The sequence below is a fragment of the Antennarius striatus genome, chromosome 24 (assembly GCF_040054535.1).
Source record: "Antennarius striatus isolate MH-2024 chromosome 24, ASM4005453v1, whole genome shotgun sequence".
Classification (NCBI taxonomy): domain Eukaryota; kingdom Metazoa; phylum Chordata; class Actinopteri; order Lophiiformes; family Antennariidae; genus Antennarius; species Antennarius striatus.
This window is the reverse complement of record NC_090799.1, coordinates 7868685-7895631: the sequence shown is the minus strand read 5'-3', so window position 1 is coordinate 7895631 and position 26947 is coordinate 7868685. Positions and strand designations below refer to the sequence as shown.

At 44.5% G+C, this 26947-nt stretch overlaps 2 protein-coding genes across 10 annotated transcripts in view; one reads left to right on the top strand and one right to left on the bottom strand.

The window, feature by feature from the left end:
* The window catches only part of atg13 (ATG13 autophagy related 13 homolog (S. cerevisiae)), a 15688-nt gene extending 2760 nt beyond the window's left edge, over positions 1-12928 (bottom strand). For 3 of the 7 annotated variants that reach the window (XR_011034626.1, XR_011034625.1, XM_068309035.1), the window contains exons 1-17: positions 12809-12928; positions 12139-12366; positions 11604-11684; positions 11410-11490; positions 11110-11229; positions 10523-10569; positions 9741-9881; positions 9546-9586; positions 9329-9425; positions 9038-9145; positions 4183-4276; positions 3934-4032; positions 3712-3783; positions 3235-3344; positions 457-583; positions 297-374; positions 81-188 (exon numbers count right to left, since the gene is read on the bottom strand). Coding sequence is in view for 5 of the 7 variants with exons in the window: in XM_068309035.1 (XP_068165136.1) it covers positions 81-188; positions 297-374; positions 457-583; positions 3235-3344; positions 3712-3783; positions 3934-4032; positions 4183-4276; positions 9038-9145; positions 9329-9425; positions 9546-9586; positions 9741-9881; positions 10523-10569; positions 11110-11229; positions 11410-11490; positions 11604-11672 (1392 nt within the window). In the remaining 2 variants the exon portion in view is untranslated. The remainder of the gene's footprint in view (positions 1-80; positions 189-296; positions 375-456; positions 584-3234; positions 3345-3711; positions 3784-3933; positions 4033-4182; positions 4277-9037; positions 9146-9328; positions 9426-9545; positions 9587-9740; positions 9882-10522; positions 10570-11109; positions 11230-11409; positions 11491-11603; positions 11685-12138; positions 12367-12808) is intronic. The other 4 variants (XM_068309037.1, XM_068309038.1, XM_068309039.1 and 1 more) reach the window with 4 other exon arrangements.
* Positions 12539-26947, top strand: harbi1 (harbinger transposase derived 1). 3 transcript variants are annotated; one of them, XM_068309041.1, is made up of 7 exons: positions 12539-12671; positions 13144-13309; positions 13380-13582; positions 14926-15013; positions 15092-15299; positions 15562-15737; positions 26470-26947. In XM_068309041.1, the coding sequence occupies exons 2-7, from the start codon at positions 13145-13147 to the stop codon at positions 26668-26670; spliced, it is 1041 nt and encodes a 346-aa protein (XP_068165142.1). In that variant the 5' UTR covers positions 12539-12671; position 13144; the 3' UTR covers positions 26671-26947. The 3 variants fall into 3 exon arrangements, with proteins under 3 accessions (XP_068165142.1, XP_068165141.1, XP_068165143.1); XM_068309040.1 differs by having other exon boundaries at positions 14926-15299; XM_068309042.1 differs by lacking the exon at positions 12539-12671 and having other exon boundaries at positions 13179-13311; positions 14926-15299.

Below are 26947 nucleotides of genomic sequence, written 5' to 3'. Positions count from 1 at the left end.
TTAATATTTCATAATTTCTGAACTAAGTTTCCATCCTAAATGTGACAGTGATATTTTATTGAACTTTGGAGTCAACACACAAAATCAACCATGACGAAGTCGTCCTGCGGTCCCGATGTGTCTGAGCCCTGAGAATGAAGGCTGGCCTGCAGGGGTGAGGGACAGGAAGGAGAGTCTGGAGGCTGCACCTGAACCCACACAAAGATCACAGCTGTGAAAAAAACTTGGCCAACTGCATTTTAATTATCATTATCCATCTCAACAAATCATCTTCACCACAAGAAATCTGGTCTCACCATTGGATCGTTGTCCTCGGAGTCAAACCCTCGAGGAGCGAACGCAGCAAATGGCAGGTCCAGACTGGCTACCGTCATCTACACAGACAAACAGACACACACACCTTGTGGTTCACCTGCAGGAGTGGTGGGGCTCACCTGTAGGACTCCTGATGCTCACCTGTGTGCTGGGTTTATTCACAAAAGCTCCTGGATTCCTTGTGAAGGCGTTGAGACACTCCACAGGGTCGAAGGGAGAAACGCTCCTCCTTCCTTCTCCACTGTGTGTCAGGCCTTCATCTTCACCGCTGGGAGAGAGGTTCATGTTAGGTTAGGGTCACGTTAGGGTTAGGGGGTTGTTAGGGTCACGTTAGGGTCAAATTAGGGTTAGGGTCACATTAGGTTTATGTTGAGGTTAGGGTCATAACCTTAACCCTTTTAGTTAAAAAAAAATCAAATTTAAGACATAAGTTTATGTTTTACCGGCGTATTTAATGAATTTTGCATTAATGTCACCTTTTTCAAAGAACAAAACCAAGACAGTGCATGAACTCACATGAAATGACCTACCTGCAAATCAGTGTGACTTCTGCTGTTGTTATTGAGAGACCAGTTCAGATATGCGTGGCTTCACATTGGCAAGTGCTACTCTTATGTCATTTTCACAGCAAAGTCGTTTCTTTTGTTTTCCATGCAGCTTAAGGAAGTGTTCCTTTATTTTTGCCAGTGCGAGACTAGAGTTGCTCAACTTGACATTGTAAATCATGGAGAACGCTGACTCCCATTATATAGTACATGTAAATTCCTGTAGCACGTATTCGTTTGATCACTTTCTTTTTTTGCTCAACAGTTACCATGAATTAAAATATTAAGAAAGCAATCAGATGACATACCATCATGACAGGCATACAGTTGTGTTCAAAATAATAGCAGTCTGTTTAAAAAACTGAGTAAAGCCCAAAATCCTTATAATGGGTTTTTATTTCCATGCATTGGGAACACTGCATATTATATTCTAAATCAAAACATGAAGAAAAAAGCAGAAATTCTATAATTACTTTACAGAAAATGAAGAAAAACGAACATTGGGCTGTTAAAAAAAAATAGCAGTGTCTGCATTTTACTTTACAAACTCAAATATTTACTGTAAAAACTGAAAAATATCCAGGATTCAGCATTCCTATGAATCACTAAACTAATATTTTGTTGTATAGCCACCGTTTCTGAGAACCGCTTCACATCTGTGTTGCATGGAGTCAACCAACTTCTGGCATCTGTGAACAGGTATTCCAGCCCAAGATGATTTCACAAGGTTCCATAATGCATTTCTCGGTTTTGCCTCAGAAACAGCATTTTTTATGTCGTCCCACAAGTTTTCTATCGGATTAAGGTCCGGGGATTGGGCTGGCCACTTCCATGACTTTAATTTTGTTGGTCTGGAACCAAGAAGATGCTCGCTTACTGGTGTGTTTGGGGTAGTTGTCTTGTTGAAACACCAGTTTCAAGGGCATTTCCTCTTCAGCATAAGGCAACATGACCTCTTCGCAAGTATTTTGATGTATCCAAACTGATCCATGATCCCTGGTATGCGATAGTCCCGACACCATAGTAAGAGAAACATCCCCATATCATGATGCTTGCACCATCATGCTTCACTGTCTTCAGAGTGTACTGTGGCTTGAATTCAGTGTTTGGGGGTCGTCTGACAAACTGTCTGCGGCCCTCAGACCCAAAGAGAACAATCTTACTCTCATCCGTCCACAAAATGTTTCTCCAGTTCTCTTTTGGCCAGCCAATGTGTTCTTTGGCAAATTGTATCCTCTTCAACACATGTCTTTTTTTTAACTGTGGGACTTTGCGGGGGCTTCTTGCTGATAGATTAGCATCACACAGGCGTCTTCTAATTGTCACAGTACTCACAGGTAAATTCAGACTGTCTTTGATCATCCTGGAGCTGATCATTGGCTGAGTTTTCACCATTCTGGCTATTCTTCGATCCATTCGAACCGTAGTCCCTAGTTTTCTTCAACGTCTCTCTGGTTTTGCGTTCCATTTTAAAGCATTGGAGATCATTTTAGTTGAGCAGCCCATCATTTTCTGCACTTCTTTATACGTTTTCCCTTCATTAATCAACAGTTTTAATCAAACTACGTTTTTCATCTGAACAATGTCTCGAACGACCCATTTTCTCAGGTTTTCAGAGAGAAATGCATGAGCAACATGTGCTGGCTTCATCCTTAAATAAGGGCCACCTGATTGACACCTGTTTTTCACAGATTGAATGACTTCAGTAATTGAACTCTACACTACTATTTTTTTAACACACCCCTTCAATTCATTATTCAATTACACAGACTCAGGAGCATACATATCATGAATGTTGGCTCTGTTGGTTTTCTATGACCCTACTACAGCAACTGGTAAATTATTTGCCATGCAGTAATATAATTTCTACCAAAAACAGGTTATTCATGTTGGACTGCTATTATTTTGAACACAACTGTAAATCGACTACTGATTGCACAAAATCCCATGTAGCACAGGCAGGTTAATCGATGTAGCGTGATCACCTGCAGGTAGTGCTGGCTAGTGGTGTCAATTCATGTCAATCACGAATTGACACGATGTGTCAAACGTACACAGTGATTCGTGTATGTTTGGCAAAAACACCCGACACATTGTGTCGGGTGTTTTGTCTTGACCTCCATCTCCGCCAAACCCCTGAGACCAACTCACCGAATCCCTAGGGTTCGATCGAACCCAGGTTAAGAACCACTGCATTAGGGTCACTTTAGGGGTAGGGTTATGTTAGGGTTAGGGTCATGATAGGGTTAGGTTCATGATAGGGTTAGGGTCATGTTAGGGTTAGGGTCATGTTAGGGTTAGGGTCAGCGTCCTACAACATCTCCTGATGATGAACACAACAAGCAGGAAAGCCGCAGTACTAGGACTGGTGTACCTGCTGCCAGGTGTGTTGAGGGTGTTATCCACTTGCAAATGGGCATCAGCGCCATGAGAGGGCTGTGCAGGAACCAGCACAATGCCACCTTCCTTCCCAGCATGCAACACCTGAGGGGGACGGACAGCTGAGTTAGTGACTAGAAGTTTAAATTAAAACCTGTACTCAAGGTCTGGATGTGCTTCTCTTGGACTTCAGGTGACCAGGCAAGTTTTCAGGTCACCATGACGACAGGAGTGCGTTCACAACATCCACCTCATCACACCAGGACCTAAAAGCCTCAAGCTGCACGTCAGGAGCATCAGCAATTGACACCATCAGGCACAGGTGCCTGTAGTGCATTACAATCAGGCACAGGAAAGTGGCATCAGAGTAGTGATCTGTGTGGACAGCTCTAACACCACTGGTGTGGGGGTCAGTGATCTGTGTGGACAGCTCTAACACCGCAGGTGTGGGGTGGTGGCGTGTGCTGATCACCTGGTTGGGGTGGGCAGCAGGCTGACTCGACTCACTAGCTGGAGGCTGGTATGACATCCTGGATGTGTGCAGCTATGGACAGAGGGACAGTGAATGAGGGGGACACCGGCGCAGGATCAGGCCGCATGCCGGGGGTCACACTAGTTACAACTGCAGTTATTAGCAGGTCTGAACACACACCACGCTTCACACACACTATCACACCGGCCAACACACACTCACAGTGTGAGAGAAAAATCCAGTAGCCAATGGGAGCTGCAGACTGTCAAGAGGGAGGGGCTTAGACTGTTTGGAAGGTGAAGGGCTCAGTGTGCGCGTGCACTGAGATTACGCCACACACACACACCGACACAAACACACACACACAAAACAGGGGAAGAAAAGGGAGAAAAGAGTGTGAAGTTATAAAAAGAAGTATGAAAATGAAGTTGACGCTGGGGGGGGGGGTGGGGGGCAGGGAGGCGGTCCTACCTGAGAGGGGGGCGAGGTGGAGAAGGAGGTGGTGCAGACCTCCTGTGAGTCCTGAACTCCTGCCAATGCTCCTCCATCCTCCTCCTCTGGAGGTCTGGACACACAAACATCATCCATTTATTCTATTTGATCCAAATTTTGGACGTTTTATTGGATGACAGTCCATACCCTCATCACAGGCCAATCAGAGCAGCAATGCATGAACAAACTGCATTAAAATGTACAAAAATGCAAGGTGAAGAAATCAGTATGAAAATCACACTTTAGGGCCCCTTCAATGGATGTGGGACATTTAATTGAAATGTGTCCAGAAGTTCTGACGACACACTGACAGTCCACATCCCATCACCTCCATGCCCCACCTACGATTTAAGTACAGTGATACTTCTACTTACGAAATTTTTTACTTACGAAATTTCTCAGCAGGGAAATACGAAAGAAATTTCGGCTTACGTGATGTAAAAATACAATATCGGCTGATGCTCAAATCTCCCACAGGTTCCTGAATGCAACATTCTCCTAGCTGCTCTGCCATTGGCTATTACCTATTACGTATCTTCCTGGCATCCCATTGGCTAAGAGGGATGCCACTCCACCTCTGTGTGGAGCTAGATCGGTGCTTATGGAATATGGAGTGTCTTCGGCATTCGGCACTCGACGTGTGAGGTGTTCAGATAGTTTTGTGCAAATATAATGACTTTTTGAGTACGTATTTGCTATGGACCCCAAGAAAGTGACAGAGAAAAGAGGAAAAGAAAAGACGAAGAAGAGTTTTTTTTCCATTCTTTGTTTTTTACGTTATGCACAACTCTCATTTATTGTGTAATAATCTAATCGTAACATGTATTTGTTACATGTTTTGATGCACTTTTATGCTTTATAAAACATTTATGTTGGAATTTTTGTGAGCTTGGAACAGATTAGGGCAGGGATTCCCAAAGTGTGGTGCACGCCGCCCCTGTGGTGCGCGAGCTGCCGCTAGGGGGTGCGCGAGTGTAAAGGCAGCTGAGCACCTTGAAATACATAATTAAATAATTTAAACACCTTTTGAATGGAGGACTAACAGTTTAAATATTTAAATTCATTCACGGAAATCATTTGTAATTTTCAATTAAAAAACCTTTTGGGAAAATTTTAAATAAAAAAAATTACCCAAAATGCACTTGGCTTTCTCCTAGCTACGTGCTAGCTTGTTGTGATAGCAACAACAATAATATGCCGAAATGCATAACTGGTTGAAAACGGGCAGGCTGTCTGGTATTAAATCTGGGAGAAATGAAAGAGGACAGGATGCATTGGCCACAACTGAGAGCTGTGCAGTCTACCAGGCTGAAGAAATCGAGCAGGAAAAAGAGAATCATGATGACGAGACAGGGGAAACTGAAAATGAGGAGCACAGAACACAGAAAACTCACCCGGACACTTCATCAGGAGAAGAGGGTTAAGAACACAATGAGACTCATACTCGAAAGAGAAAATATGATGTTGAACTTGGGCCTATGTTATTTTGATTAATTGTGACGGAGTAGCATACTTGTTACCATTTAATAACTTAGTTTGTTAAATAGGCCTATTTGTTACATAGTAATTACTGTTGTTCATCATTCATCTGTGGTCGGCTCGCTCGGCGACCATTTTGACTTAAAATATTATTACTGTCATTTTTATATTGTTACTATTATTCTCTCCAGTTTCTAAAGTGAGAGATCATTAGGCCCATTATTGCACAATCTATTTTGTGTTAACAGGAGCCTATACTGAGGAGAGTAGACAGGAGTACAGGGAGATGCAGCATAAGGTGAAGGTAGAGGTAGCAAAGGCCAAACAAGAAGCTTATGATGACTTGTATGCTAGGTTGGACAGTAAGGAGGGAGAGACTGATCTATACTGGTTGGCAAGACAGAGAGATAGAGGTAGGAAGGATGTGCAGCAGGTTAGGGTGATTAAGGATAGGGATGGAAGTCTATTGACAGGTGCCAGTAGTGTGATGGGAAGATGGAAAGAGTACTTTGAAGAGTTGATGAATGTGGAAAATGAGAGAGAACAAAGACCAGAAGAGGTGACTGTTGTGGACCACGATGTAGCAAAGATTAGTCAGGATGAAGTGAGGAGGGCATTGAAGAGGATGAAGAGTGGAAAGGCAGTCGGTCCTGATGATATACCTGTAGAGGTATGGAAGTGTCTAGGAGAGGTGGCAGTAGAGTTTCTGACTGGGTTGTTCAACAGGATCTTAGATAGTGAGAAGATGCCTGAGGAATGGAGGAGAAGTGTGCTGGTGCCCATTTTTAGGAACAAGGGAGATGTGCAGAGTTGTGGCAACTACAGAGGAATAAAGCTGATGAGCCATACAATGAAGTTATGGGAGAGTAGTGGAAGCTAGACTAAGGGCAGAAGTGAACATTTGTGAGCAGTAGTATGGTTTCATGCCAAAAAAAGAGTACTACAGATGCAGTATTTGCTTTGAGGATGTTGATAGAGAAGTACAGAGAAGGCCAGAGGGAGCTGCATTGTGTTTTTGTAGATCTGGAGAAAGCTTATGACAGGGTGCCCAGAGAGAAACTGTGGTATTGTATGAGGACATCTGGAGTGGCCGAGAATTATGTTCGAGCGGTGCAGGACATGTATGAGGACTGTAAGACAGGGGTGAGTGTTCTGTAGGTGTGACAGAGGAGTTCAAGGTGGAGGTGGGACTGCATCAGGGATCAGCTCCGAGTCCCTTCTTGTTCGCTATGGTGATGGACATGCTGACAGACAAGGTTAGACAGGAATCTCCATGGACTATGATGTTTGCAGATGACATTGTGATCTGTAGTGAGAGCAGGGAAGAGGTGGAGGAGAAGCTAGAGAGGTGGAGGTTTGTCCTGGAAAGGAGAGGAATGAAGGTTAGCCACAGTAAGGCAGAGTATATGTGTGTGAATGAGAGGGACCCAAGTGGAAGAGTGAGGTTACAGGGAGAAGAGATCAAGAAGGTGGAGGATTTTAAGTACTTAGGGTCAACAGTCCAGAGCAATGGGGAGTGTGGAAAAGAGGTGAAGAAGCGTGTACAGGCAGGATGGAACGGGTGGAGAAAAGTGTCAGGTGTGATGTGTGATAGAAGAGTTTCAGCTAAAATGAAAGGAAAGGTGTACAAAACTGTGGTGAGACCAGCGATGTTGTTTGGTCTAGAGACAGTGTCACTGAGGAAAAGACAGGAGACAGAGCTGGAGGTAGCAGAGATGAAGATGCTGAGGTTCTCTCTGTGAGTGACCAGGAAGGATAGGATCAGGAATGAGTACATCAGAGGGACAGCACATGTTAGAGGTTTTGGAGATAAAGTCAGAGAGGCCAGACTGAGATGGTTTGGACATGTCCAGAGGAGAGATAGTGAATATATTGGTAGAAGGATGCTGAGTTTTGAACTGCCAGGCAGGAGGCCTAGAGGAAGACCAAAGAGGAGGTTTATGGATGTAATGAGGGAAGACATGAAGGTGGTTGGTGTGAGAGAAGAGGATTCAAAGGACAGGGCTAGATGGAGGAAATTGATTCGCTGTGGCGACCCCTGAAGGGAAAAGCTGAAAGGAAAAGAAGAAGAATAAACTGAGTTTACTGCAACCTGCTAATAGAAAGAATTATATCCTGGGCTTGCGCTAACCATTCGCCACTTAGCCATAGGCGAAGTAAATTCCAGATTGGCTACAAGGTTTTTAGAGTGTGTAGCCACAGTGGCGTTCTTATTTTTACGGAAAAAAGGCTAAAACTTACAACTTTTTCGCTCGCTAGCGAAAATAGCGCCGCTATTTCCGCATGCCGACGGAATTTAGCCGAAGTGACCCAAACGCTCCCAATCATTAAATATACAATCGGGTCATGACCTGCTTTCGTCCAACGAAAAACAAAAATATTGTTTTGTTACAAGCTGGAATAACCAGCGATACATATAAATGTGTATTCACCTCGCTTGCTTTTTTTCCATGCCTTTTTAAATTGAAATGAAAAATCATGTTATTGAATTAAAAATAAATAAATAAAATAAACTATGGCATACCAATGGTGTTGGTGGTGGTCAAAGTTAAAATGTCTTCTAGTCTAAATAAAACTTACATTCATACAAAATATTACTCAATGTTTACTTGTATCTTCACATAGTGAATGGAAGTTTTCAATTGTTGAATCTCACATTTATACCTGCATAAAGTAGGACAGATATAAAGATAGTTCAGCTTGAACTGTTGACTTTAGTGTACTTTTGTAGGTAAACTGAACAGAAGATTTTGCCCTCAGAATGCAGGAAAACAACCCCATTTTCAAAAAATTTCCCAGGGAAGGCACCTCGGACCCCCCCACGACGAGTGTTGTTCGTCCGCCCGTGCGTTTTGGACACAGAGTGTGGCTTTTTGTGGCTTGCTCAATTCTTTTACACTGAGCCACAGTGGCTTAGTCATACTAGCTCCTAATGCAAGCCCAGATATCTGCACTCAGCTTGAGCCACTTTGGTGATTTCAAGTGCTAATTGTTGTTCACATAACACATGACACCTCCCCAGGGAGGCGTTCAGAAGGCATCCGGAACAGATGCCCGAGCCATCTCAGCTGGCTCCAGGAGGAGACCTCGAGGAAGATCTAGGACATATTGGAGGGAATTTGTTTCTCGTCTGGCCTGGGAACACCTTGGGCTCCCCCCGGAGGAGCTAGAGCAAGAGTCTGGGGAGAGGGAAGTATGGGCATCCCTCCTGAGACTGTTGCACCCGCGACCCGGCCCAGGATAAGCTGGAGATGATGGATGGATGGATGGATGGATGGATGGATGGATAACACGTGACAAGTGTCTGCTTCACTGGTAACGTTGCTGTGGGTTTGCCGTTACTATAAGTAGTTACCTGTAGTTGCAAGGCTGCCCCATATTTGCAGGACGCTGGGTGCTGCAGGGGGGATCCACAAAGTGATCCACGATGATCCCCATGATGGGAGCGCATCGTTCAAACTGTCTGTAGAAGACCACAGTGGATGAGCTGATTAGTTGTGCACATTTTTACTTGTTGGACCACAAAGCAGTGAAATACAACAGTAAAATATTAAGTCCTGAAATGCTTAGAAATGTTTCCAATTAAAAAAGGCAAATCCTGTTCTTAAGATCACTTTGCCACTTCATATGTGATCACGTGAGCTACCTGCTGGACATGAATGCCAAGTTGGTCCGGTAGGCACATGATAGTGTGACTGTGCCAACGGGGGTGCCGACGACTCCAACACGTACTGTCTGAAAACCTGAACAACAAACACGTTTGTATCATGCTAAAGTAAAGATGCATAGTACATTTTTTATTTTAAAAGAAATAGATTCAAGACTATAGAAAGTGTAAAGTTTCTATAAAGCTGTGTGATTACCTTCTCCTAACCCACTCAGCTGCACTTCCCCAAAGTAAATCCTGGACAGGAAAGAGACAGCAGAGACTAAGGCATCACACAACTGAAAGCTGACAGACATTGGAGCAAATGTGAAACAACTGCGATGTTAAGAACGGAGTCGACTAAAAGCAATACATATGAGCCCAGCGGTTTGGACAAGAGGAGTACACCCACCTGTATAAGATGACATAATCGTGTCCCTGCTTTCTGGAGAGCTTATAGGCCGGCGTCACTCTGGTGATGGCCAGCAGAGACTTCAAGAGGACAGACAGACGATTGTAGACGGTATAGGACACCTTGATGTCTCTGTCAGACCTAGATGGAGACACACATCAAAAAATTTTAATAGCATGTCAAAGTTTCATTGTGGTGATGGCAGACTGCAACTTTTTTCTCCCGAACCATTCGCCCACCTTAGCCAATCACAACTGAGTTGTGACGTCACAATTTGCATAGTTTGCCCAAAGATCATTTTTGCACCTACAATACTGTAGCTTTGTGCACAAGATAATTCAAACCATAACCCTAACCTTATACCTAACCCAAGATAACACTAACCCTAACTCAAGAACCCAAGATAATACTAACTCTATCCCATAACCCTAACCCAAGATAACACTAGCCCTAACCCATAACCCTAACCTTATGCCTAACCCTAACCCAAGACAACCCTAACCATAACTTTAGACATAACCATAACCCTATCCCATAACCATAACCTTGACCCTAATTTGTAAGCACACACAAAGATCTTTGGGTGCACTATGCAAATTGTGATGTCACCACTCAGCTGTGACTGATTGGTACGTATCACTCGAATGGTCCAGGGAAAAAACATTTGCAGGCAGCCAGGCATTGATCCCAATACAGTAACCATGACTACACATTGATGGGGTTCATCACAACTCATTTCACAGCTATTCACTTTTGTTTATTTGAAAACAAATTTCACTCACTTTTCATTCATTTCCAGGCACCAAGTCTCCAACTCCATGGAGTCGCCCTTAGTGGGGAAAGAAGGGAAGACAGTTCAGACAAATATGAACATTCAGTGCATATCCTCTGAACTGATGCTGGTGGAAGAAATGTTGATGTTCTTAGTCAGCAGATCTTCTGTGGAGTATCACAAAAACAGAGAACCTGGTACTCCCAACAATGAAAAGGTGTGGCTAGACCAGGCAGAGCAGCTCTCTCTGCTGAGTGACCACAAGTAGGAGGTAGCAGGTAAACACTGAAACGTGCTGAGCTTTAAATTTACAGTAAATTAAATTACATTCAAAGAGTTTCTGATGACCTCACTACCGGTGTATACACATGTATCCTTGTGCACTTGAAGGCAGCAGTGAGGACTCCTCCGTTAAGTATGTGGGTAAAATCTCTGGGTAAAAAGGGCAGCACTTTGAAAACATCCCTTGAATCAGTGAGTGATGTATGCAGACCTGGACTATGAGTTGTACAGAATCACGTTTGCTTGTAGTTGTTTTTATAATCGTCTTCTTCATGTGATTAGCAGAACGCAACTCTGTGTTGAGGGGCGACTGACCTCTGACGTCTTCAGAGAGATCTCCACACACATGGAGCGTCCAATACCGGGAAGCTGGCCAGCCAGAGCCTTCTTGGCTTCATGAGTCACCTCCGGAATATCTTTTATGGCCAAATTAAACTAGACGGGAATAATAATTAAATGCATTGCATTTACCCTAACACATGTTTGCTGATGAAAACTAACAATACTAACAATGATACTGACTGGAATGTAAAAAAAATTTTTTTTATACTGAGCAACTCTACAAAGACAAAAGAAAAAAGTTTTAATTAGAATTAATACACAGAATTTATTTACCCAGTCAGAGCCAGTAGGTGATGAGGAGGAGTGAGTGCATATCTTCTCTCCGAGGCGAGCTTGGACAATCACCTGGACCGTCTGCAAGCAGAAGAAAGATACCAGCGTTCACACAGACAGCAGGACCAACAACCATCTGACCAGCCGCCAAAGCGAGAGGCTTCCTGACCCGCCAGACCCAGAGCTGCTCCTACCTTCAAAGCAAAGAACTTGATGAACTTGTCCAGGTCTTTTTTGTCCTGGGGATTCAGACCACTGTCCATGTTGGTACGACCCTGCAAACAGGATGATGTCATGACTGGAATTCACTTTCTCATGGGTCGAGTCCATTCCAGTCCACGTGACTTCAACTATGAGGTCATCTAGCTACAGCAGCCGAAAATGTTTGAATTTTTCAAAGCGGAAACACATAACTGCACAAGGATCCATCATTCAGCAGACCGCTCCATGTTCCCAACAGCCAGGACCACACATTAACACGAACACTATTTATTCCGTGTTAACGCCGAATGAGGGCTCCGTCTAACACCAGGTACCAGGTGAGGCCTAAACCCTGGATCAAAGTGTCCGACCACGACGTCTCACAATCACCTGCAGACACTGAACAACTGGACCACTGGACCCAGCTCCGATGCTAAACAACACAACTGAATTAAACCCAAGCGTTTGATCGGAGCTGCGGCTAACACATGGCCAAGGTTAGCATGCAAGCTTGCTAGCTTTATTTACCTTGACCGCGGGGCCAGAAACGATCCTTACATCCGCTGGTTCCTCAGTGGAGCTTCGATGTAATCTAAATCAGATGCGGAAGCTGCGTCGTGTCCAAGGAACATCCAAATATGTCATTTATTCACGACACCAGACTGCTCCTGTCGTGTTTACCTCCTTCATGTCGACGTGTTCAGCTGAACTCATTTCACGACGGCACTTTCGTCATTAGTGTTCAAGGTGCGTGGTCTGTAAAAATAACACGATATATAAATAAAATAGAGGGGAAATCCATGTTCTAGAAACCGATTTAGAACCCAAACACGTCTTGTTGCTGTGCAGTAATAACGACATTATTAAATTGCACAGAGTTCTGCGACTTCCGGTGTCGAATCAGCCAGTTGTTGGAAATGTTCGTTCGTGACGCTCGTTGGGAAATGCTGCGTGTTTTTTAGGTAAGCTAGCAACGTAAAAGTGTTAGCGACTAAGTAATGTATGCGTTATATCCTGTCATAGCCCACCGGTCACATGCGTTAGTGTCTCTACACAAGCAGGTAAACATGACTTTTGGAATTTACAAATGCTAAATAACTGGCAAGTTAGCTAGTTAGCGTTGTCCTAATCCGATTCAAATCAAGTAAACTTTATTTATAAGGCGCTGAATGACATCAGGGGCACTGGTGACCATTACCTGGATCTGATATGCTCATCTTGTGACATTCCGACTTTAACGGGAGCCAATTTCACACCTGATGCCAAAACCCAGTTTAGCCACCCAGCTAATCGCTGAACGCTAGCCAATGAGAGTCAGAGGAGGGCGGGGCTTGACAGGCGAGCCGACCTGCTGCTCTCGTAGAAGAAATGAGATAAATGCAGGATGACAAGACTAAACGCTTCCTGAAACAACCCTGACAGAATATAAGGAGTCCATTTTTATTCTTGTAAAAGTAGCTCGTCCTAAATATCAGATAAGATTCTCACAGGGAATAATGTGAATAATGTGATGTAAACACGTCTTTCCCACAGCATGGCAATCCCTATTGCCGTCTTGGATTGTGATCTACTTTTACATGGCCGAGGACACAAGACCCTGGACCGCTTTGACCTGGACTCTGTCTCAGACGAGTTCCTCCTCACACAGTTTGGCTTCCCCAGAGAGTTTATTCTGTACCTGGTGGAACTCCTCAGAGAGGTGTGAGTGTTTCCTTGTCCAGTAAACTGTTCTTTTGAAAGAACCCGGCTCACACTGTTTCTGCTGTCAGGCTCTCAGCAGGCGTACCCAGCGGTCCAGGGCTATCAGTCCTCAGGTCCAGGTGTTGGCTGCTCTGGGTTTCTACACATCTGGCTCATTCCAGACGTCTATGGGGGATACGATAGGAATCAGTCAGGCCTCAATGTCAAGATGTGTGTCCAATGTGACCAGAGCCCTGGTGGAGAAGGCTCCCCATTTCATCACCTTCAACAGGTAAGGTTCTTCTGGTGGCTTCAGATGATTAGACTACCATGCTGTGAAGGTCAGCGTGCCCCTGACAACGCAAGCAGGTCGGTAGAAGTTGTCCTTGTAGATTGTATTTTCACTTAAGGAAGCTTCCCAAGCCTCGAAGGAACAAAAAGTAGGTTACCATTTAGCTTTTAGTAAATCGGGTGTTACATTTGAACTTGAAAAGACAGTATTTACAGAGAAGACTCAGTCAGTTGATTACCCCCATCTATACATTTGAATAAGCTCACTTGAAAAATTTCATGCTGTCATGCTGTCACCAACTCCACCTGTCAATCAAGCGCCCAACCGATCATGGCACATCTGCCAGAAGGATGTGAACAATGTGGCATAAGGCATCTGCTATGTCAGGAGACGAAATAACTATAAATGGACTTCCCAGTTAATATAATTTAACTGGGAAGTGTCATAACTGTTCCAACAATTTTCATGTTTTTGTGCGGAGAGTCCAAACAACAGGAACGACAACGATTTCTGAGTGAAACTAGCTGGCTAGCACAAACAGTCTGTCCAGCTATGGTTTCCGTTTTGAATGGGACAATCAATGTAGTATCCAAAATACTCCTCGAGCATCTGACAAAAAAGCTCTTTAAGTAACTACATACTGTACAGTTGTGTTCATGTAGTCAGCTCATAGAACTATCACTTCTCTAAAATTTCTTTTCCACTTGCTCTTTTGACAGATGCCTTTTCCTTTAGCGTTAGCTCCTTTCCCAATCTCACCATTAGTTGGCTTTCTTTCTCGAGTCAGCCTGCTAACATACAGTACATCTACGGCTTTGCAATGCCCGTCCAGCACAATCCATGATTTGCCAACACAAAGTTGTTATGTCACCACATTGATTTTTGACTACGTTGAGTGCGCTTTGTTTATAATACCAATACATTTGTTTCCATATGTTTGGTATGAAGTCTGATATTATTGTTTTGTCATGGAATTTCCACGGGTTCCCACTAGTTTTATAATATGAAATGATAAGAAATCGTTTCTGAGAAGTACTTAAATTAGAAATAACAGAAGTGCAAATGGTAGTCAGGTGAAGTTTGTTTGTTCACCAAAGTTTCCTGGAGCTTCAGTGTAAAACAGTGATGCAGCATTTTACTTAGCAATCAGAGACAATGGAGACTAGTTTGTACAGGAAACAAAGACATAATTCCTCTGTCCAAGAAAAGATTGTGATCTACACCCTGTCTTAAGGTTGAAATCTTTACTGTAGCCACTAATCTAAAAGTATTTTTTCTGAGGAAGCATCACTTAAAACGAACAAGAAAGAAAGATAACAAAACAATCTTATTTCCCTGAATAGAGATTATTCAAGCAGGGAGCAGTCCTTCCAGGAGTTTCGGAGGGTGGCAGGATTCCCAGGAGTCCTGGGGGTGCTGGATTGCGTTCAGGTTCTTCATATCATTTTAACACTCAGGAAAACTTTGTGTCCATCCGTCCTTCTCCTCATACGGCTCTTCCTCGTTCAGGTCACGATTAAAGCCCCGAACAGTGAGGACGCCTCGTATGTGAATAAAAAGGGCTTCCACTCTGTTGGGTGTCAGCTGGTCTGTGATGCCAGAGGATTGTTACTCAGTGCCGAAACTTGCTGGCCAGGCGGACTCAAAGACACCGATGTTCTAGAAAGATCGGTTCTGCACCAACAGCTTCAGGGCATCGAGGACGGCTGGCTACTTGGTAATTTCAGTTTTGTAATCCTTGGCCTATTTTATGAACTGTATTAATCCACATTAAAGTCGGAGCAGCTTGTGGCGTTCAGGGCAATGCTCATGGGCACCTCAGCTGTGCTTAGGAGGTAAACAGGCGCCAGTTCAAACCCTAAGCTTTGTTGGGCCACAGCCTCCGGTCCCAAAAGTGGATTAGCCACTGTCAATTTTAGACAGGCAACATCATTCGAAGTCTGAGGTGGTCTGTATGTCAATGTGATTTTGTTTCCCAGGTGACCGTCGTTACCCTCTAAAGAAGTGGTTGATGACTCCAGTTGACTGCCCAGAATCCCCTGCAGAGTTTCGATATAATCTGGCCCATGCAGCAACTCATGAGATTGTGGACAGAACCTTCCGAGCAATCCAGACGAGATTTAGGTGTTTAGATGGAACCAAAGGATACCTACAGGTATTCTGCTGCTTTCTAATTATGTTAAATAATAAAGTAACAGTATTGTTCTTGAGGAAATGTCATAGAAATGTCAGAGAGGCCAGACTGAAATGGTTTGGACGTGTCCAGAGGAGATAGTGAATATATTGATAGAAGGATGCTGAGTTTTGAACTGCCAGGCAGGAGGCCTAGAGGAAGACCAAAGAGGAAATTTATGGATGTAGTGAAAGAGGACATGAAGGTAGTTGGTGTGAGAGAAGAGGATGCAGAAGACAGGGTTAGATGGAGGCAACTGATTCGCGGCAGTCCCTGAAGGGAAAAGCCCAAAGGAGAAGAAGAATTGTTCATGAGGAAATGTAAGATCTTTATAGGACCTTCGTACAGCAGCATCACTTGTATGTAACAGCCAACAGCATTCTGGCCATTAGTCTTTGTCTCATTCTATTTTTCCAAGTTTATAATCAAGTCTATTGTTTACAGTTAGAGTTAGGGTTAGGGTTAAGGTCAGGGTTAGGGTTATGTTAAGGTCAGGGTTAAGGTTAGGGTTAGGTCAGTATTAGAGGGTTAGGGTTATGGTAGGGTTAGGGTTATGTTAGGCTTTAGGTTAGGTTATGGTTAAGGTCAAGAGTCAGTGTTAGAAGTAAGGGTTAGAGGTTAGGGGTTAGGAGTCAGGGTTAGGGTTCGGTTATTAATGTTAACAATGTACAGAGAATTCTCCATGTCTCCATGAGAATGAGAGTCTGAGCCTAGAGTCTAACCCTAACCCTTAACCCTAACCCCTAAACCTTCCTTACAGTGTGTAGCTCTTTTGTCTTAGAAGCTGCAGTGATAATTAAACCTGAAAAGGAAACAAAATCAGGTTGATATCCCACTGGGGATTTATTTAACCTTTTTTATGTGATCTTTATTTTGAGATGATTTGAAATTAAAAAATGACTTGCAGACTGAGAAATCTATGCAAATTACAATTAGCATTGTGTTAACTTTGAAACAGAGCTAGAAATCAAAGAAGCTAGAAATCGAAGTTGTGATGGTCAATCTTGTTAGTGGGTATGCTCCACAGGTAGGATGTGAGCTGGAGGAGGAGAAATTCTGGTTGGACTTTGATGAAGTGATGCAGAGCATACCTAAAAGTGAGAGTTGTCATTGGTGCAAGCTTCAATGGACATGTTGGTGCAGGAAACAGGTGATGAGGATGTGATAGGCAGGTTTGGTATCCAGGAGAGGAATGCAGAAGGACAGATGGTAGTTGACTTTGCAAAAAGGATGGGAATGGCTATAGTGAATACTTTCTTCCAGAAGAGGCAAGAACATAGGGTGACCTATAAGAGTCGAGGTAGGAGCACACAGGTAGACTACATCTTGTGTAGATGGTGTAATCTGAAGGAGATCAGTGACTGCAAAGTAGTGGTAGGCAAGAGTGTAGCCAAAAAGCATAGGATTATGGTGTGTAGGATGACTCTAGTGGTGAGGAAATGAAGAGGACAAAGGCAGAGCAGAGGACGAAATAGTGGAAGCTGAAAAGGGAAGAGTGTTGCATGACTTTTAGGAAAGAGTTAAGACAGGCTCTGGGAGGTCAGGAGGTGCTTCCAGATGACTGGATAACTACAGCTAATGTGATCAGGGAGACAGGTGGGAGAGCACTTGGTGTGTCATCTGGAAGGAAAGTACTAGTCCTTCTCGAAAAATTAGCATATTGTGATAAAGTTAATTATTTTCCATAATGTAATTATAAAAATTAAACATTCATATATTTTTGATTCATTGCACACCAGCTGAAATATTTCAGGTCTTTTATTGTTTTAATACTGATGATTTTGGCATACAGCTCATGAAAACCCAAAATTACTATCTCAAAAAATTAGTATATCATGAAAAGGTACTCTAAACGAGCTATTAACCTAATCATCTGAATCAACAAATTAACTGTAGTTTAGTTTAGTTTATTAGTTTAGCACATGTTCAGTACGAGTACAAAACTGTGCAAGGTGGGAACGAATCCTTATTAGGCCTGTACAGAGTTCCACACCTGTCTGTATCAAATTCAAGACATGCAGGCTAAACAATCAACTGAAGAAAACAACAAAAAATTGCGTATTAATTCCAAAAATAAGAAGGCAGCAAAGACAAATAACGTACAATCAGTACAAAAAATGGATTAACAAATCTGTCAGAAGAACAAATGCAAAGATCAGGAAGACAGAAGGTATTTTTTCAGACAATTTTTGAAAACAGAGAAGGAGGATATTGATCGCAGTGTTGGGCTTAATTCACTCCATAGCTTCGGACCTCTAAAAGTGATGTTGAATTGGTGTTTTGAAGTTTGGGTATATGGTAAAAGTAGACTGTTGTTGCTGTGTCTAGTTTGATATGTATGGACATGTGTCGTGGGGGTGAATACATTCTGTAGGGTGACTGAAAGTTCTTGATTCCTATATATAAATTTGTGTGTGAATAAGCATGTTTGATAAATATTTATTTTGTCAATGGATAGTACTTGGTATTTGTTGAATAGGGGTGCCGAGGGTGCATATCTGTTAGAGTGGGAAATCAATCTAAGGTATTTTTTTGTATGACACATAGTTTTATTAAGTATGTAGTATATGTAGCTGCCCAGACGATGTTGCACTAATTGATGAATGGAAACAAAAAACTGTAATATAAAGTTAAGTGAGCTGTGGAGTGAATTAAGGGACAGACCTTCCTCAATATGCCGAGCATTTTTGCAGATCTTCTTGAGACAAGGTCAATATGATCAGACCATTTGAAACTGCTATCTATAATAACTCCTAAAAATTTAGTACGGTGAACTAATTCTATTTCAGCATTATTAATAATTATTTTAATAATAATTATTTACCCCTGTGGACCCACCACCCGCAGGGTAGACCGATGGGGTTGGGTGCGCTGCCATATGGGTGGCAGTGACGACAGGGGGTCACGACGGACCAGACCCAGGCGGCAGAAGTTGGCTTTGGGGACGTGGAATGCCACCTCACTGGCGGGGAAGGAGCCAGAACTTGTGTTGGAGGTGGAGCGCTACCAGTTGGATCTGGTGGGGCTTACCTCCACGCATAGCCTCGGTTCTGGATCCAAACTCCTGGACAGAGGTTGGACCTTGTTTTATTACGGAGATGCGTCAGGCGTGAGGCGCAGGGCGGGTGTGGGGATACTCACAAGCCCCCGGCTGAGCGCCGCTGTATTGGAGTTTACCCCGGTGGATGAGAGGGTCGCTTCCCTACGCCTTGAGGCTGTGGGGGGGGGGGGGGGACTCTGACTGTTGTTTGTGCATATGCACCAAATACCAGTTCAGAGTATTCGGCCTTCTTGGGGTCCCTAAATGGGGTCCTTGAAGGGATCCCTGCAGGGAACTCCGTTGTTCTCCTGGGGGACTTCAACGCACACGTCGGCAATGATGGAGACACTTGGAGGGGCGTGATTGGGAGGAATGGCGTTCCTGATCTGAACCCGAGCGGTGTTATGTTGTTGGACTTCTGTGCTAGTCACGGATTGTTCATAACTAACACCATGTTCGAACACAAGGATGCTCATAAGTGTACCTGGTACCAGAGCACCCTGGGTCGGAGGTCAATGATTGATCTTGTGATCGTATCATCTGATCTTTGACCGTGTGTTTTGGACACTCGGGTGAAGAGAGGGGCAGAGCTATCAACTGATCACCACCTGGTGGTGAGTTGGGTCCGTTGGCGGAGGAAACCTTTTGATAGACCTGGTAAGCCCAAACGAGTAGTGCGGGTGAACTGGGAACGTCTGGAGGAGGACTCTGTCCGTGAGGCCTTCAATTCACACCTCCGAAGGAGCTTCTCGTGCATCCCTGTGGAGGCTGAGGGCATTGAACCTGAATGGTCGATTTTCAAAACTTCCATTGCTGAAGCTGCAGCTGAGAGCTGTGGTCTCAAGGTCTTGGATGCCTCAAGAGGCGGTAACCCTCGAACACCGTGGTGGACCCCGGTGGTCAGGGAAGCCGTCCGACTGAAGAAGGAGGCCTTCAGGGGCATGTTGTCCCTGGGGACTCCTGAAGCAGTAGCAGGGTACCGATGGGCCAAAAGGACTGCAGCCTCGGCTGTGATGGAGGCAAAACAGAGGGTGTGGGAGGAGTTCGGAGAGGCCATGGAGAAGGACTATCGGACGGCACCAAAGTTGTTCTGGAGGACTGTCCGACACCTCAGGAGGGGGAAACGGGGAACCATCCAAGCTGTATACAGCAAAGATGGGACACTGTTGACTTCAACTGAGGAGGTTGTCGGTCGGTGGAAGGAACACTTTGAGGAACTCCTGAATCCAACTACCCCAACTGACCCGTCCTCTGTTGCAGAGGCAGAGCTGGAGGATGATGGGGGATCAGAGTCAATCTCTCGGGGCGAAGTCACCGAGGTAGTTAAACAACTGCACGGTGGCAAAGCCCCGGGTGTTGATGAGATTCGCCCGGAAATGCTGAAGGCTCTGGGTGTTGAGGGGCTGCCGTGGATGACACACCTCTTTAACATTGCGTGGAAGTCTGGGACAGTGTCGAAAGGGTGGCAGACTGGGGTGGTGGTTCCTCTTTTTAAAAAGGGGGACCAGAGGGTGTGTGCCAATTACAGGGGCATCACACTCCTCAGCCTCCCTGGGAAAGTTTACTCCAAGGTGCTGGGAAGGAGGGTCCGGCCGATTGTCGAGCCTCAGATTGAGGAGGAACAATGTGGGTTCCGTCCTGGTCGTGGAACAACGGACCAGCTTTTTACTCTCACAGGGATCCTAGAGGGGGCTTGGGAGTATGCCCATCCAGTCTACATGTGTTTTGTAGACTTGGAGAAGGCATATGATCGTGTCCCCAGGGATATACTGTGGGAAGTACTGCGGGAGTATGGGGTGAGGGGGCCTCTCCTCAGGGCCATCCAATCCTTGTACGCCCAAAGTGAGAGCTGCGTTCGGGTTCTCGGCAGTAAGTCGAACTTGTTCCGAGTAGCTGTTGGCCTTCGCCAGGGCTGCGCTTTATCACCAATTCTGTTTGTGATTTTCATGGACAGGATATCGAGGCGTAGTCGTGGTGAGGAGGCTTTACAGTTTGGTGGCCTGAGGATTGCATCACTGCTTTTTGCAGATGATGTGGTCCTGTTTGCGTCATCAGCCTGTGACCTGCAGCGCTCACTGGTCCGGTTTGCAGCCGAGTGTGAAGCGGCGGGGATGAGGATTAGCACCTCCAAATCTGAGGCCATGGTCCTCAGCAGGAAACCGGTGGAATGCCTTCTCCAAGTGGGGAATGAGGTCCTTCCACAAGTGAAGGAGTTGAAGTATCTTGGGGTCCTGTTCACCAGTGAGGGAACAATGGAGCGTGAGATTGGACGGAGAATTGGGGCAGCAGGAGCGGCATTGCAGTCGCTTTACCGCTCTGTTGTCGCAAAGAGGGAGCTAAGCCGAGAGGCAAAGCTCTCCATCTACCGTTCAATCTTCGTTCCTACCCTCACCTATGGTCATGAGCGATGGGTCATGACCGAAAGAACGAGATCGCTGATACAAGCGGCTGAAATGGGCTTTCTCAGGCGGATAGCTGGTGTCTCCCTTAGAGATAAGGTGAGAAACACTGCTGTTCCCGCGGGGCTCAGAGTAGAGCCGCTGCTCCTTCGCGTGGAAAGGAGTCAGTTGAGGTGGTTTGGGCATCTGGTGCGGATGCCTCCGGGACGCCTCCCTAGGGAGGTGTTTCTGGCACGTCCAGCTGGGAGGAGACCTCGGGGCAGACCCAGGACCAGGTGTAGGGATTATATCTCAACACTGGCCTGGGAACGCCTTGGGATCCCCCAGTCAGAGCTGGTGGATGTGGGAAAGGGAAGTTTGGGGCTCCCTGTTGAAGCTGCTGCCTCCGCGACCCGACTACGGATAAGCGGTGGAAGATGGATAGATGGATAATAATTATTTTTGCTACATCTATGGGATAATGTTTGTTTGTATTACAGAAGATCATGAAATTACATTTTTTCACATTGAGGGGGAGTTTGTTCAAATGAAACCATTTTGCGATGGAAGATAATTCTTGATTGACGGTTTGAATTAAAATAATGAAATATTTGTGTGACGTTACAAGGTTGGTATCATCTGCAAATAATACTGGTAGGAGTTTGGTGCATGTCATGGCCATATCGTTAATATAAATTAAAAATAATAAAGGGCCCAGGATTGATCCTTGGTGAACACCAAACGATATTGATCATTTCTTGGAGGAAAAACCAGCTAGATGGACATATTGTTCTCAATTTGTGAGATAGTTTCTGAACCATTTCAGGGCAACATCCTCCACTCCATATCTATTTAGTTTTGCGATCAATATGTCATGACTGAGATCATGCCTTACTAAGATCCAAAAACACTCCTAGGGCAAATGTTTTATTATCAAGAGCTGATGAGATATAATTAACGAGTTGTATAAGGGCGTGTTCAGTGGAATGTTTTTTGCGAAAACCATATTGGTGTTGATATAGAATATTGTTAACTGCTAGGTGATTTGATAATCTGGAATAGATTAGCTTTTCCAAGATTTTGGATATGGATGGTAGAATAAAAATTGGCCTGTAATTGCTGAATTCCTTTGAGTTGCCTGTCTTGAAAATGGGTATGACTTTTGCGATTTTTAAGTCCTGGGGGACATTTCCAGTTTTGAGAGACAGAGAGAAGATATGAGTAAGGGGTTTGATAATGTAGTCAATAGTCTCCTTAAGAAGGACACTCTTAATACCGTCATGACCATGAGCTGTGTTTTTTAGTGACATGGTGATATCCCGGACCTCTTGCATTGTTGGTGGGTCAAAATTATGGAGTGAAGGATATTGGCCTTTAATCATGGAACAGAGATCTACAAACTGTAAACACCTGCAAAAGATTCCTGAGGTTTTTAAAAACTCCTAGCCTGGTTCATTTCTCAAAACCACAATCATGGGTAAGACTGCCGACCTGACTGCTGTCCAGAAGGCCATCATTGACACCCTCAAGCAAGAGGGTAAGACACAGAAAGAAATTTCTGAGCGAATAGTCTGTTCCCAGAGTACTGTATCAAGGCACCTCAGTGGGGAGTCTGTGGGGAGGAAAAAGTGTGGCATAAAACGCTGCACAACCAGAAGAGGTGACTGGACCCTGAGAAAGATTGTGGAGAAGGGCCGATTCTAGACCTTAGGGGACCTGCAGGAGCAGTGGACTGAGTCTAGAGTAGAAACATCCTCAGCCACCGTGCACAGGCGTGTGCAAGAAATGGGCTACAGGTGCCGCTTTCCCCAGGTCAAGCCACTTTTGAACCTGAAGCAGTGGCAAAAGTGCCTGACCTGGGCTACAGAGAAGCAGCACTGGACTGTTGCTCAGTGGTCCAAAGTACTTTTCTCGGATGAAAGCAAATTTTGCATGTCATTCAGAAATCAAGGTGCCTGAGTCTGGAGGAAGACTGGAGAGAAGGAAATGTCAAAATGCCTGAAGTCCAGTGTCAAGTACCCACAGTCAGTGATGGTCTGGGGTGCCATGTCAGCTGCTGGTGTTGGACCAGTGTTTTATCAAGGGCAAGGTCAATGCAGCTAGTTATCAGGAGATTTTGGAGCACTTCATGCTTCCATCTGCTGACAAGCTTTATGGAGATGAAGATTTCATTTTTCAGCACAACCTACAGTGCCAAAACCACTGGTAAATGGTTTACTGACCATGGTATTACTGTGCTCAATTGGCCTGTCAACTCTCCTGACCTGAAACCCATTGAGAATCTGTGGGATATTGTGGAGGAAGTTGAGAGACACCAGACCCAACATTGTGGATGAGCTTAAGGCTGCTATCGAAGCATCCTAGACCTCCATAACACCTCAGCAGTGCCACAGGCTGATTGCCTCCATGCCACGCCGTATTGAAGCAGTCATTTCTGCAAAAAGATTCCCGACCAAGTATTGAGTGCATAACTGAACATAATTATTTGAAGGTTGACTTTTTTCGTATTAAAAACACTTTTTTTATTGGTCGGATGAAATATGCTAATTTTTTGTGATAGGGATTTTTGGTTTTTCTTTTTTTTCTTTTTCTGAAATCATCAATATTAAAGCAATAAAAGGCTTGAACTAATTCAGTAATGTGTAATGAATCTAAAATATATGAAAGTCTAATGTTTATCAGTACATTACAGAAAATAATGAACTTTATCACTATATGCTAATTTTTTGAGAAGGACTAGTAGATAAGGAGACTTGGTGGTCGACTGAGGAGGTACAGGAGTGCATACTGAGAAAGAGGTTAGCTAAGAAGAAGTGGGACACTGAGAAGACTGAGGAGAGTCGACAGGAGTACAGGGATAGACAGCATAAGGTGAAAGTGGAGGTAGCAAAGGCCAAACAAGGGGCTTATGATGACTTGTATGCTAGGTTGGACAGTAAGGAGGGAGAGACTGATCTGTACAGGTTGGCAAGACAGAGAGACAGGAATGGGAAGGAAGTGCAGCAGGTTAGGGTGATTAAGGATGGGGATGGATGTCAATGACAGGTGGCAGTAGTGTGATGGGAAGATGTAAAGAGCACTTTGAAGAGTTGATGAACGTGGAAAATGAGAGGGAACGAAGACTAGAAAGGGTGACTGTTGTGGAGCAGGAAGTAGCAAAGATAGTCAAGATGAAGTGAGGAGGGCATTGAAGAGGATGAAGAGTGGAAAGGCAGTTGGTCCTGATGATTTACCTGTAGAGGTTTGGAAGTACCTAGGAGAGGTGGCAGTAGAGTTTCTGACTGGGTTTTACTACAGAGGAACAAAGCTGATTAGCCATACAATGAAGTTATGGGAAAGTGTAGTGGAAGCTAGACTTAGGGCAGAAGTGAGCATTTGTGAGCAGCAGTAGGGTTTCATCCCAAAAAAGAGTACTACAGATGAAGTATTTGCTTTCAGGATGTTGATAGAGAAGTACAGAGAAGGCCAAACGGAACTGCATTGTGTTGTTCTAGATCTGGAGAAAACTTATGATAGGGTGCCCAGAGAGGAACTGTGGTATTGTATGAGGAAGTCTGGAGTGGCAGAGAAGTATGTTAGAGCTGTGCAGGACATGTATGAAGACTGTAAGACAGTGGTGAGGTGTGCTGTAGGTGTGACATAGGAGTCCAAGGTGGAGGTGGGACTGCAGGTGGGACCCAGGAATCTCCATAGACTATGATGTTCGATGATGACATTTTGATCTGCAGTGAGAGCAGGGAACAGGTGGAGGAGAAGCTAGAGAGGTGGAGGTTTGTACTGGAAAGGAGAGGAATGAATGTTAGCCGCAGTAAAACAGAGTACATGTGTGTGAATGAGGGGGACTCAAGTGGAAGAGTGAGGTTACAGGGAGTCCAGAGCAATGGAGAGTGTGGAAAAGAGGTGAAAAATTGTGTACAGGCAGGATAAAACAGGTGGAGGAAGGTGTGATGTGTGATAGAAGAGTTTCAGCTAATATGAAAGGAAATTGTACAAAACTGTGGTGAGACCAGCGATATTGTTTGGTCTAGAGACATGTGTCACTGAGGAAAAGACAGGAGATAAGAGCTTTAGGTAGCAGAGATGAAGATGCCGAGGTTCTCTCTGGGAGTGACCAGGATGGATAGGATCAAAGTCAAAGTCAGCTTTATTGTAAAATGTACCATATATGCACGACATACAGCACAGATGAAATTGCAGTCCTGTCTGACCAACGGTAGACAGTACAACAGGCAGTACAACACAGACAGTACAACAGGCAGTACAACAGGCAGTACAACAGGCAGTACAACACGGGACAACACAGACAGTACAACACATGCAGGACAACACAGGCAGTGCAACACGCAGTACAACACAGACAGTACATCTAACAGTACAGCACGAAACACAAGGGATGGTTAACATCTCTTTACACTCTAATCCCATAGGGGAAGTGACGTGTGCGCCTTCCCTGAGTTGACGGGGGGAGGGAGAGATAGGTAGTCAGGTGCTGGGGAGGGAGCAGAGCAGGGAGGGAGTTGAGCCTCCTGACCGCCTGGTGAAAGAAACTGTCCTTGAGCCTGCTGGTCCTGGCCCGCAGACTCTGCAGTCTCCTACCTGATGGCAGCAGGCTGAAAAGGCTGTGGAATGAGTACATCAGAGGGACAGCACATTAGAGATTTTGGAGATAAAGTCAGAGAGGCCAGACTGAGATGGTTTGGACATGTCCAGAGGATAGTGAATATATTGGTAGAAGGATGCTGAGTTTTGAACTGCCAGGCAGGAGACCTACAGGAAGACCAAAGAGGAGGTTTATGAATGTAGTGAAAGAGGACATGAAGGTAGTTGGTGTGAGAGTAGAGGATACAGAAGACAGGGTTAGATGGAGGCAACTGATTTGCTGTGGCGACCCCTGGAGGTAAAAGCCGAAAGGAAAAGAAGAAGTTAACTTTAAGACAGAATTTTATTGATGGGCAAAATTACATTTTTTATGTATTCTTGACAGGAAACGCTTTTGCTATATTGCTCTGGTGAGCTTTTTAAAATAAATTCATAATCAATCACACATTTTGTTTTAATCCCTCTCCGTCCCAGTGCTTGTTCAAAGCACCTCACCCACCTGGCTTCCAGTGTTTCACGCTGGTGTCAGACGTCAGGGTGTCATTGTAAATGAGAACTAGTTCTCAACAGACTTACCTGATGAAGGTTAATTACATACATACATTTAGAGCTATAGCCTACCTTTGTGAGTAAAGTTCTTTGTGAACCAGACCAGATAGGCTCCAGAATCAGTGAAGTATCCACTTCTCCTCTGCAGTATTCTCCAGAGAGGAGCTCCTCCATCCTGCTGGCCTGCTGTGTTCTCCACAACGCCTCGCTGCAGTCTGGACTAGATGCCTGGACTCTGGAGAGGACAGACCCTCTGGAGCAGCCGGACAGCGTTGCACAGGAGCCGGAGGAGCGTGACAGTGAGGCAGAGGAGCTCCGGAAACGGATCATACTCAGAGACTTCAGCTGAACAACTAAAGCCTGAGTGAAGACTGGGACCAGAATCAACGGATCCCATCAATGAAGTCCACAGACAGTTTTGCTGATGCAGGTTTTTAATGTTTTGCTGGTTTCTAGTCTACTGGCTACACTAAGATAACATCGGTATATATAGAGGAACATGCAAGACACTATATAACAAGACAACATGAAACTCAAACACTTTAAAATAAATTCTTGGAAAATGCTTGATTATTCTCTCTAATCATACATGAAAAGTTCGAATAATAAAGTTGGAAAAAAAATCA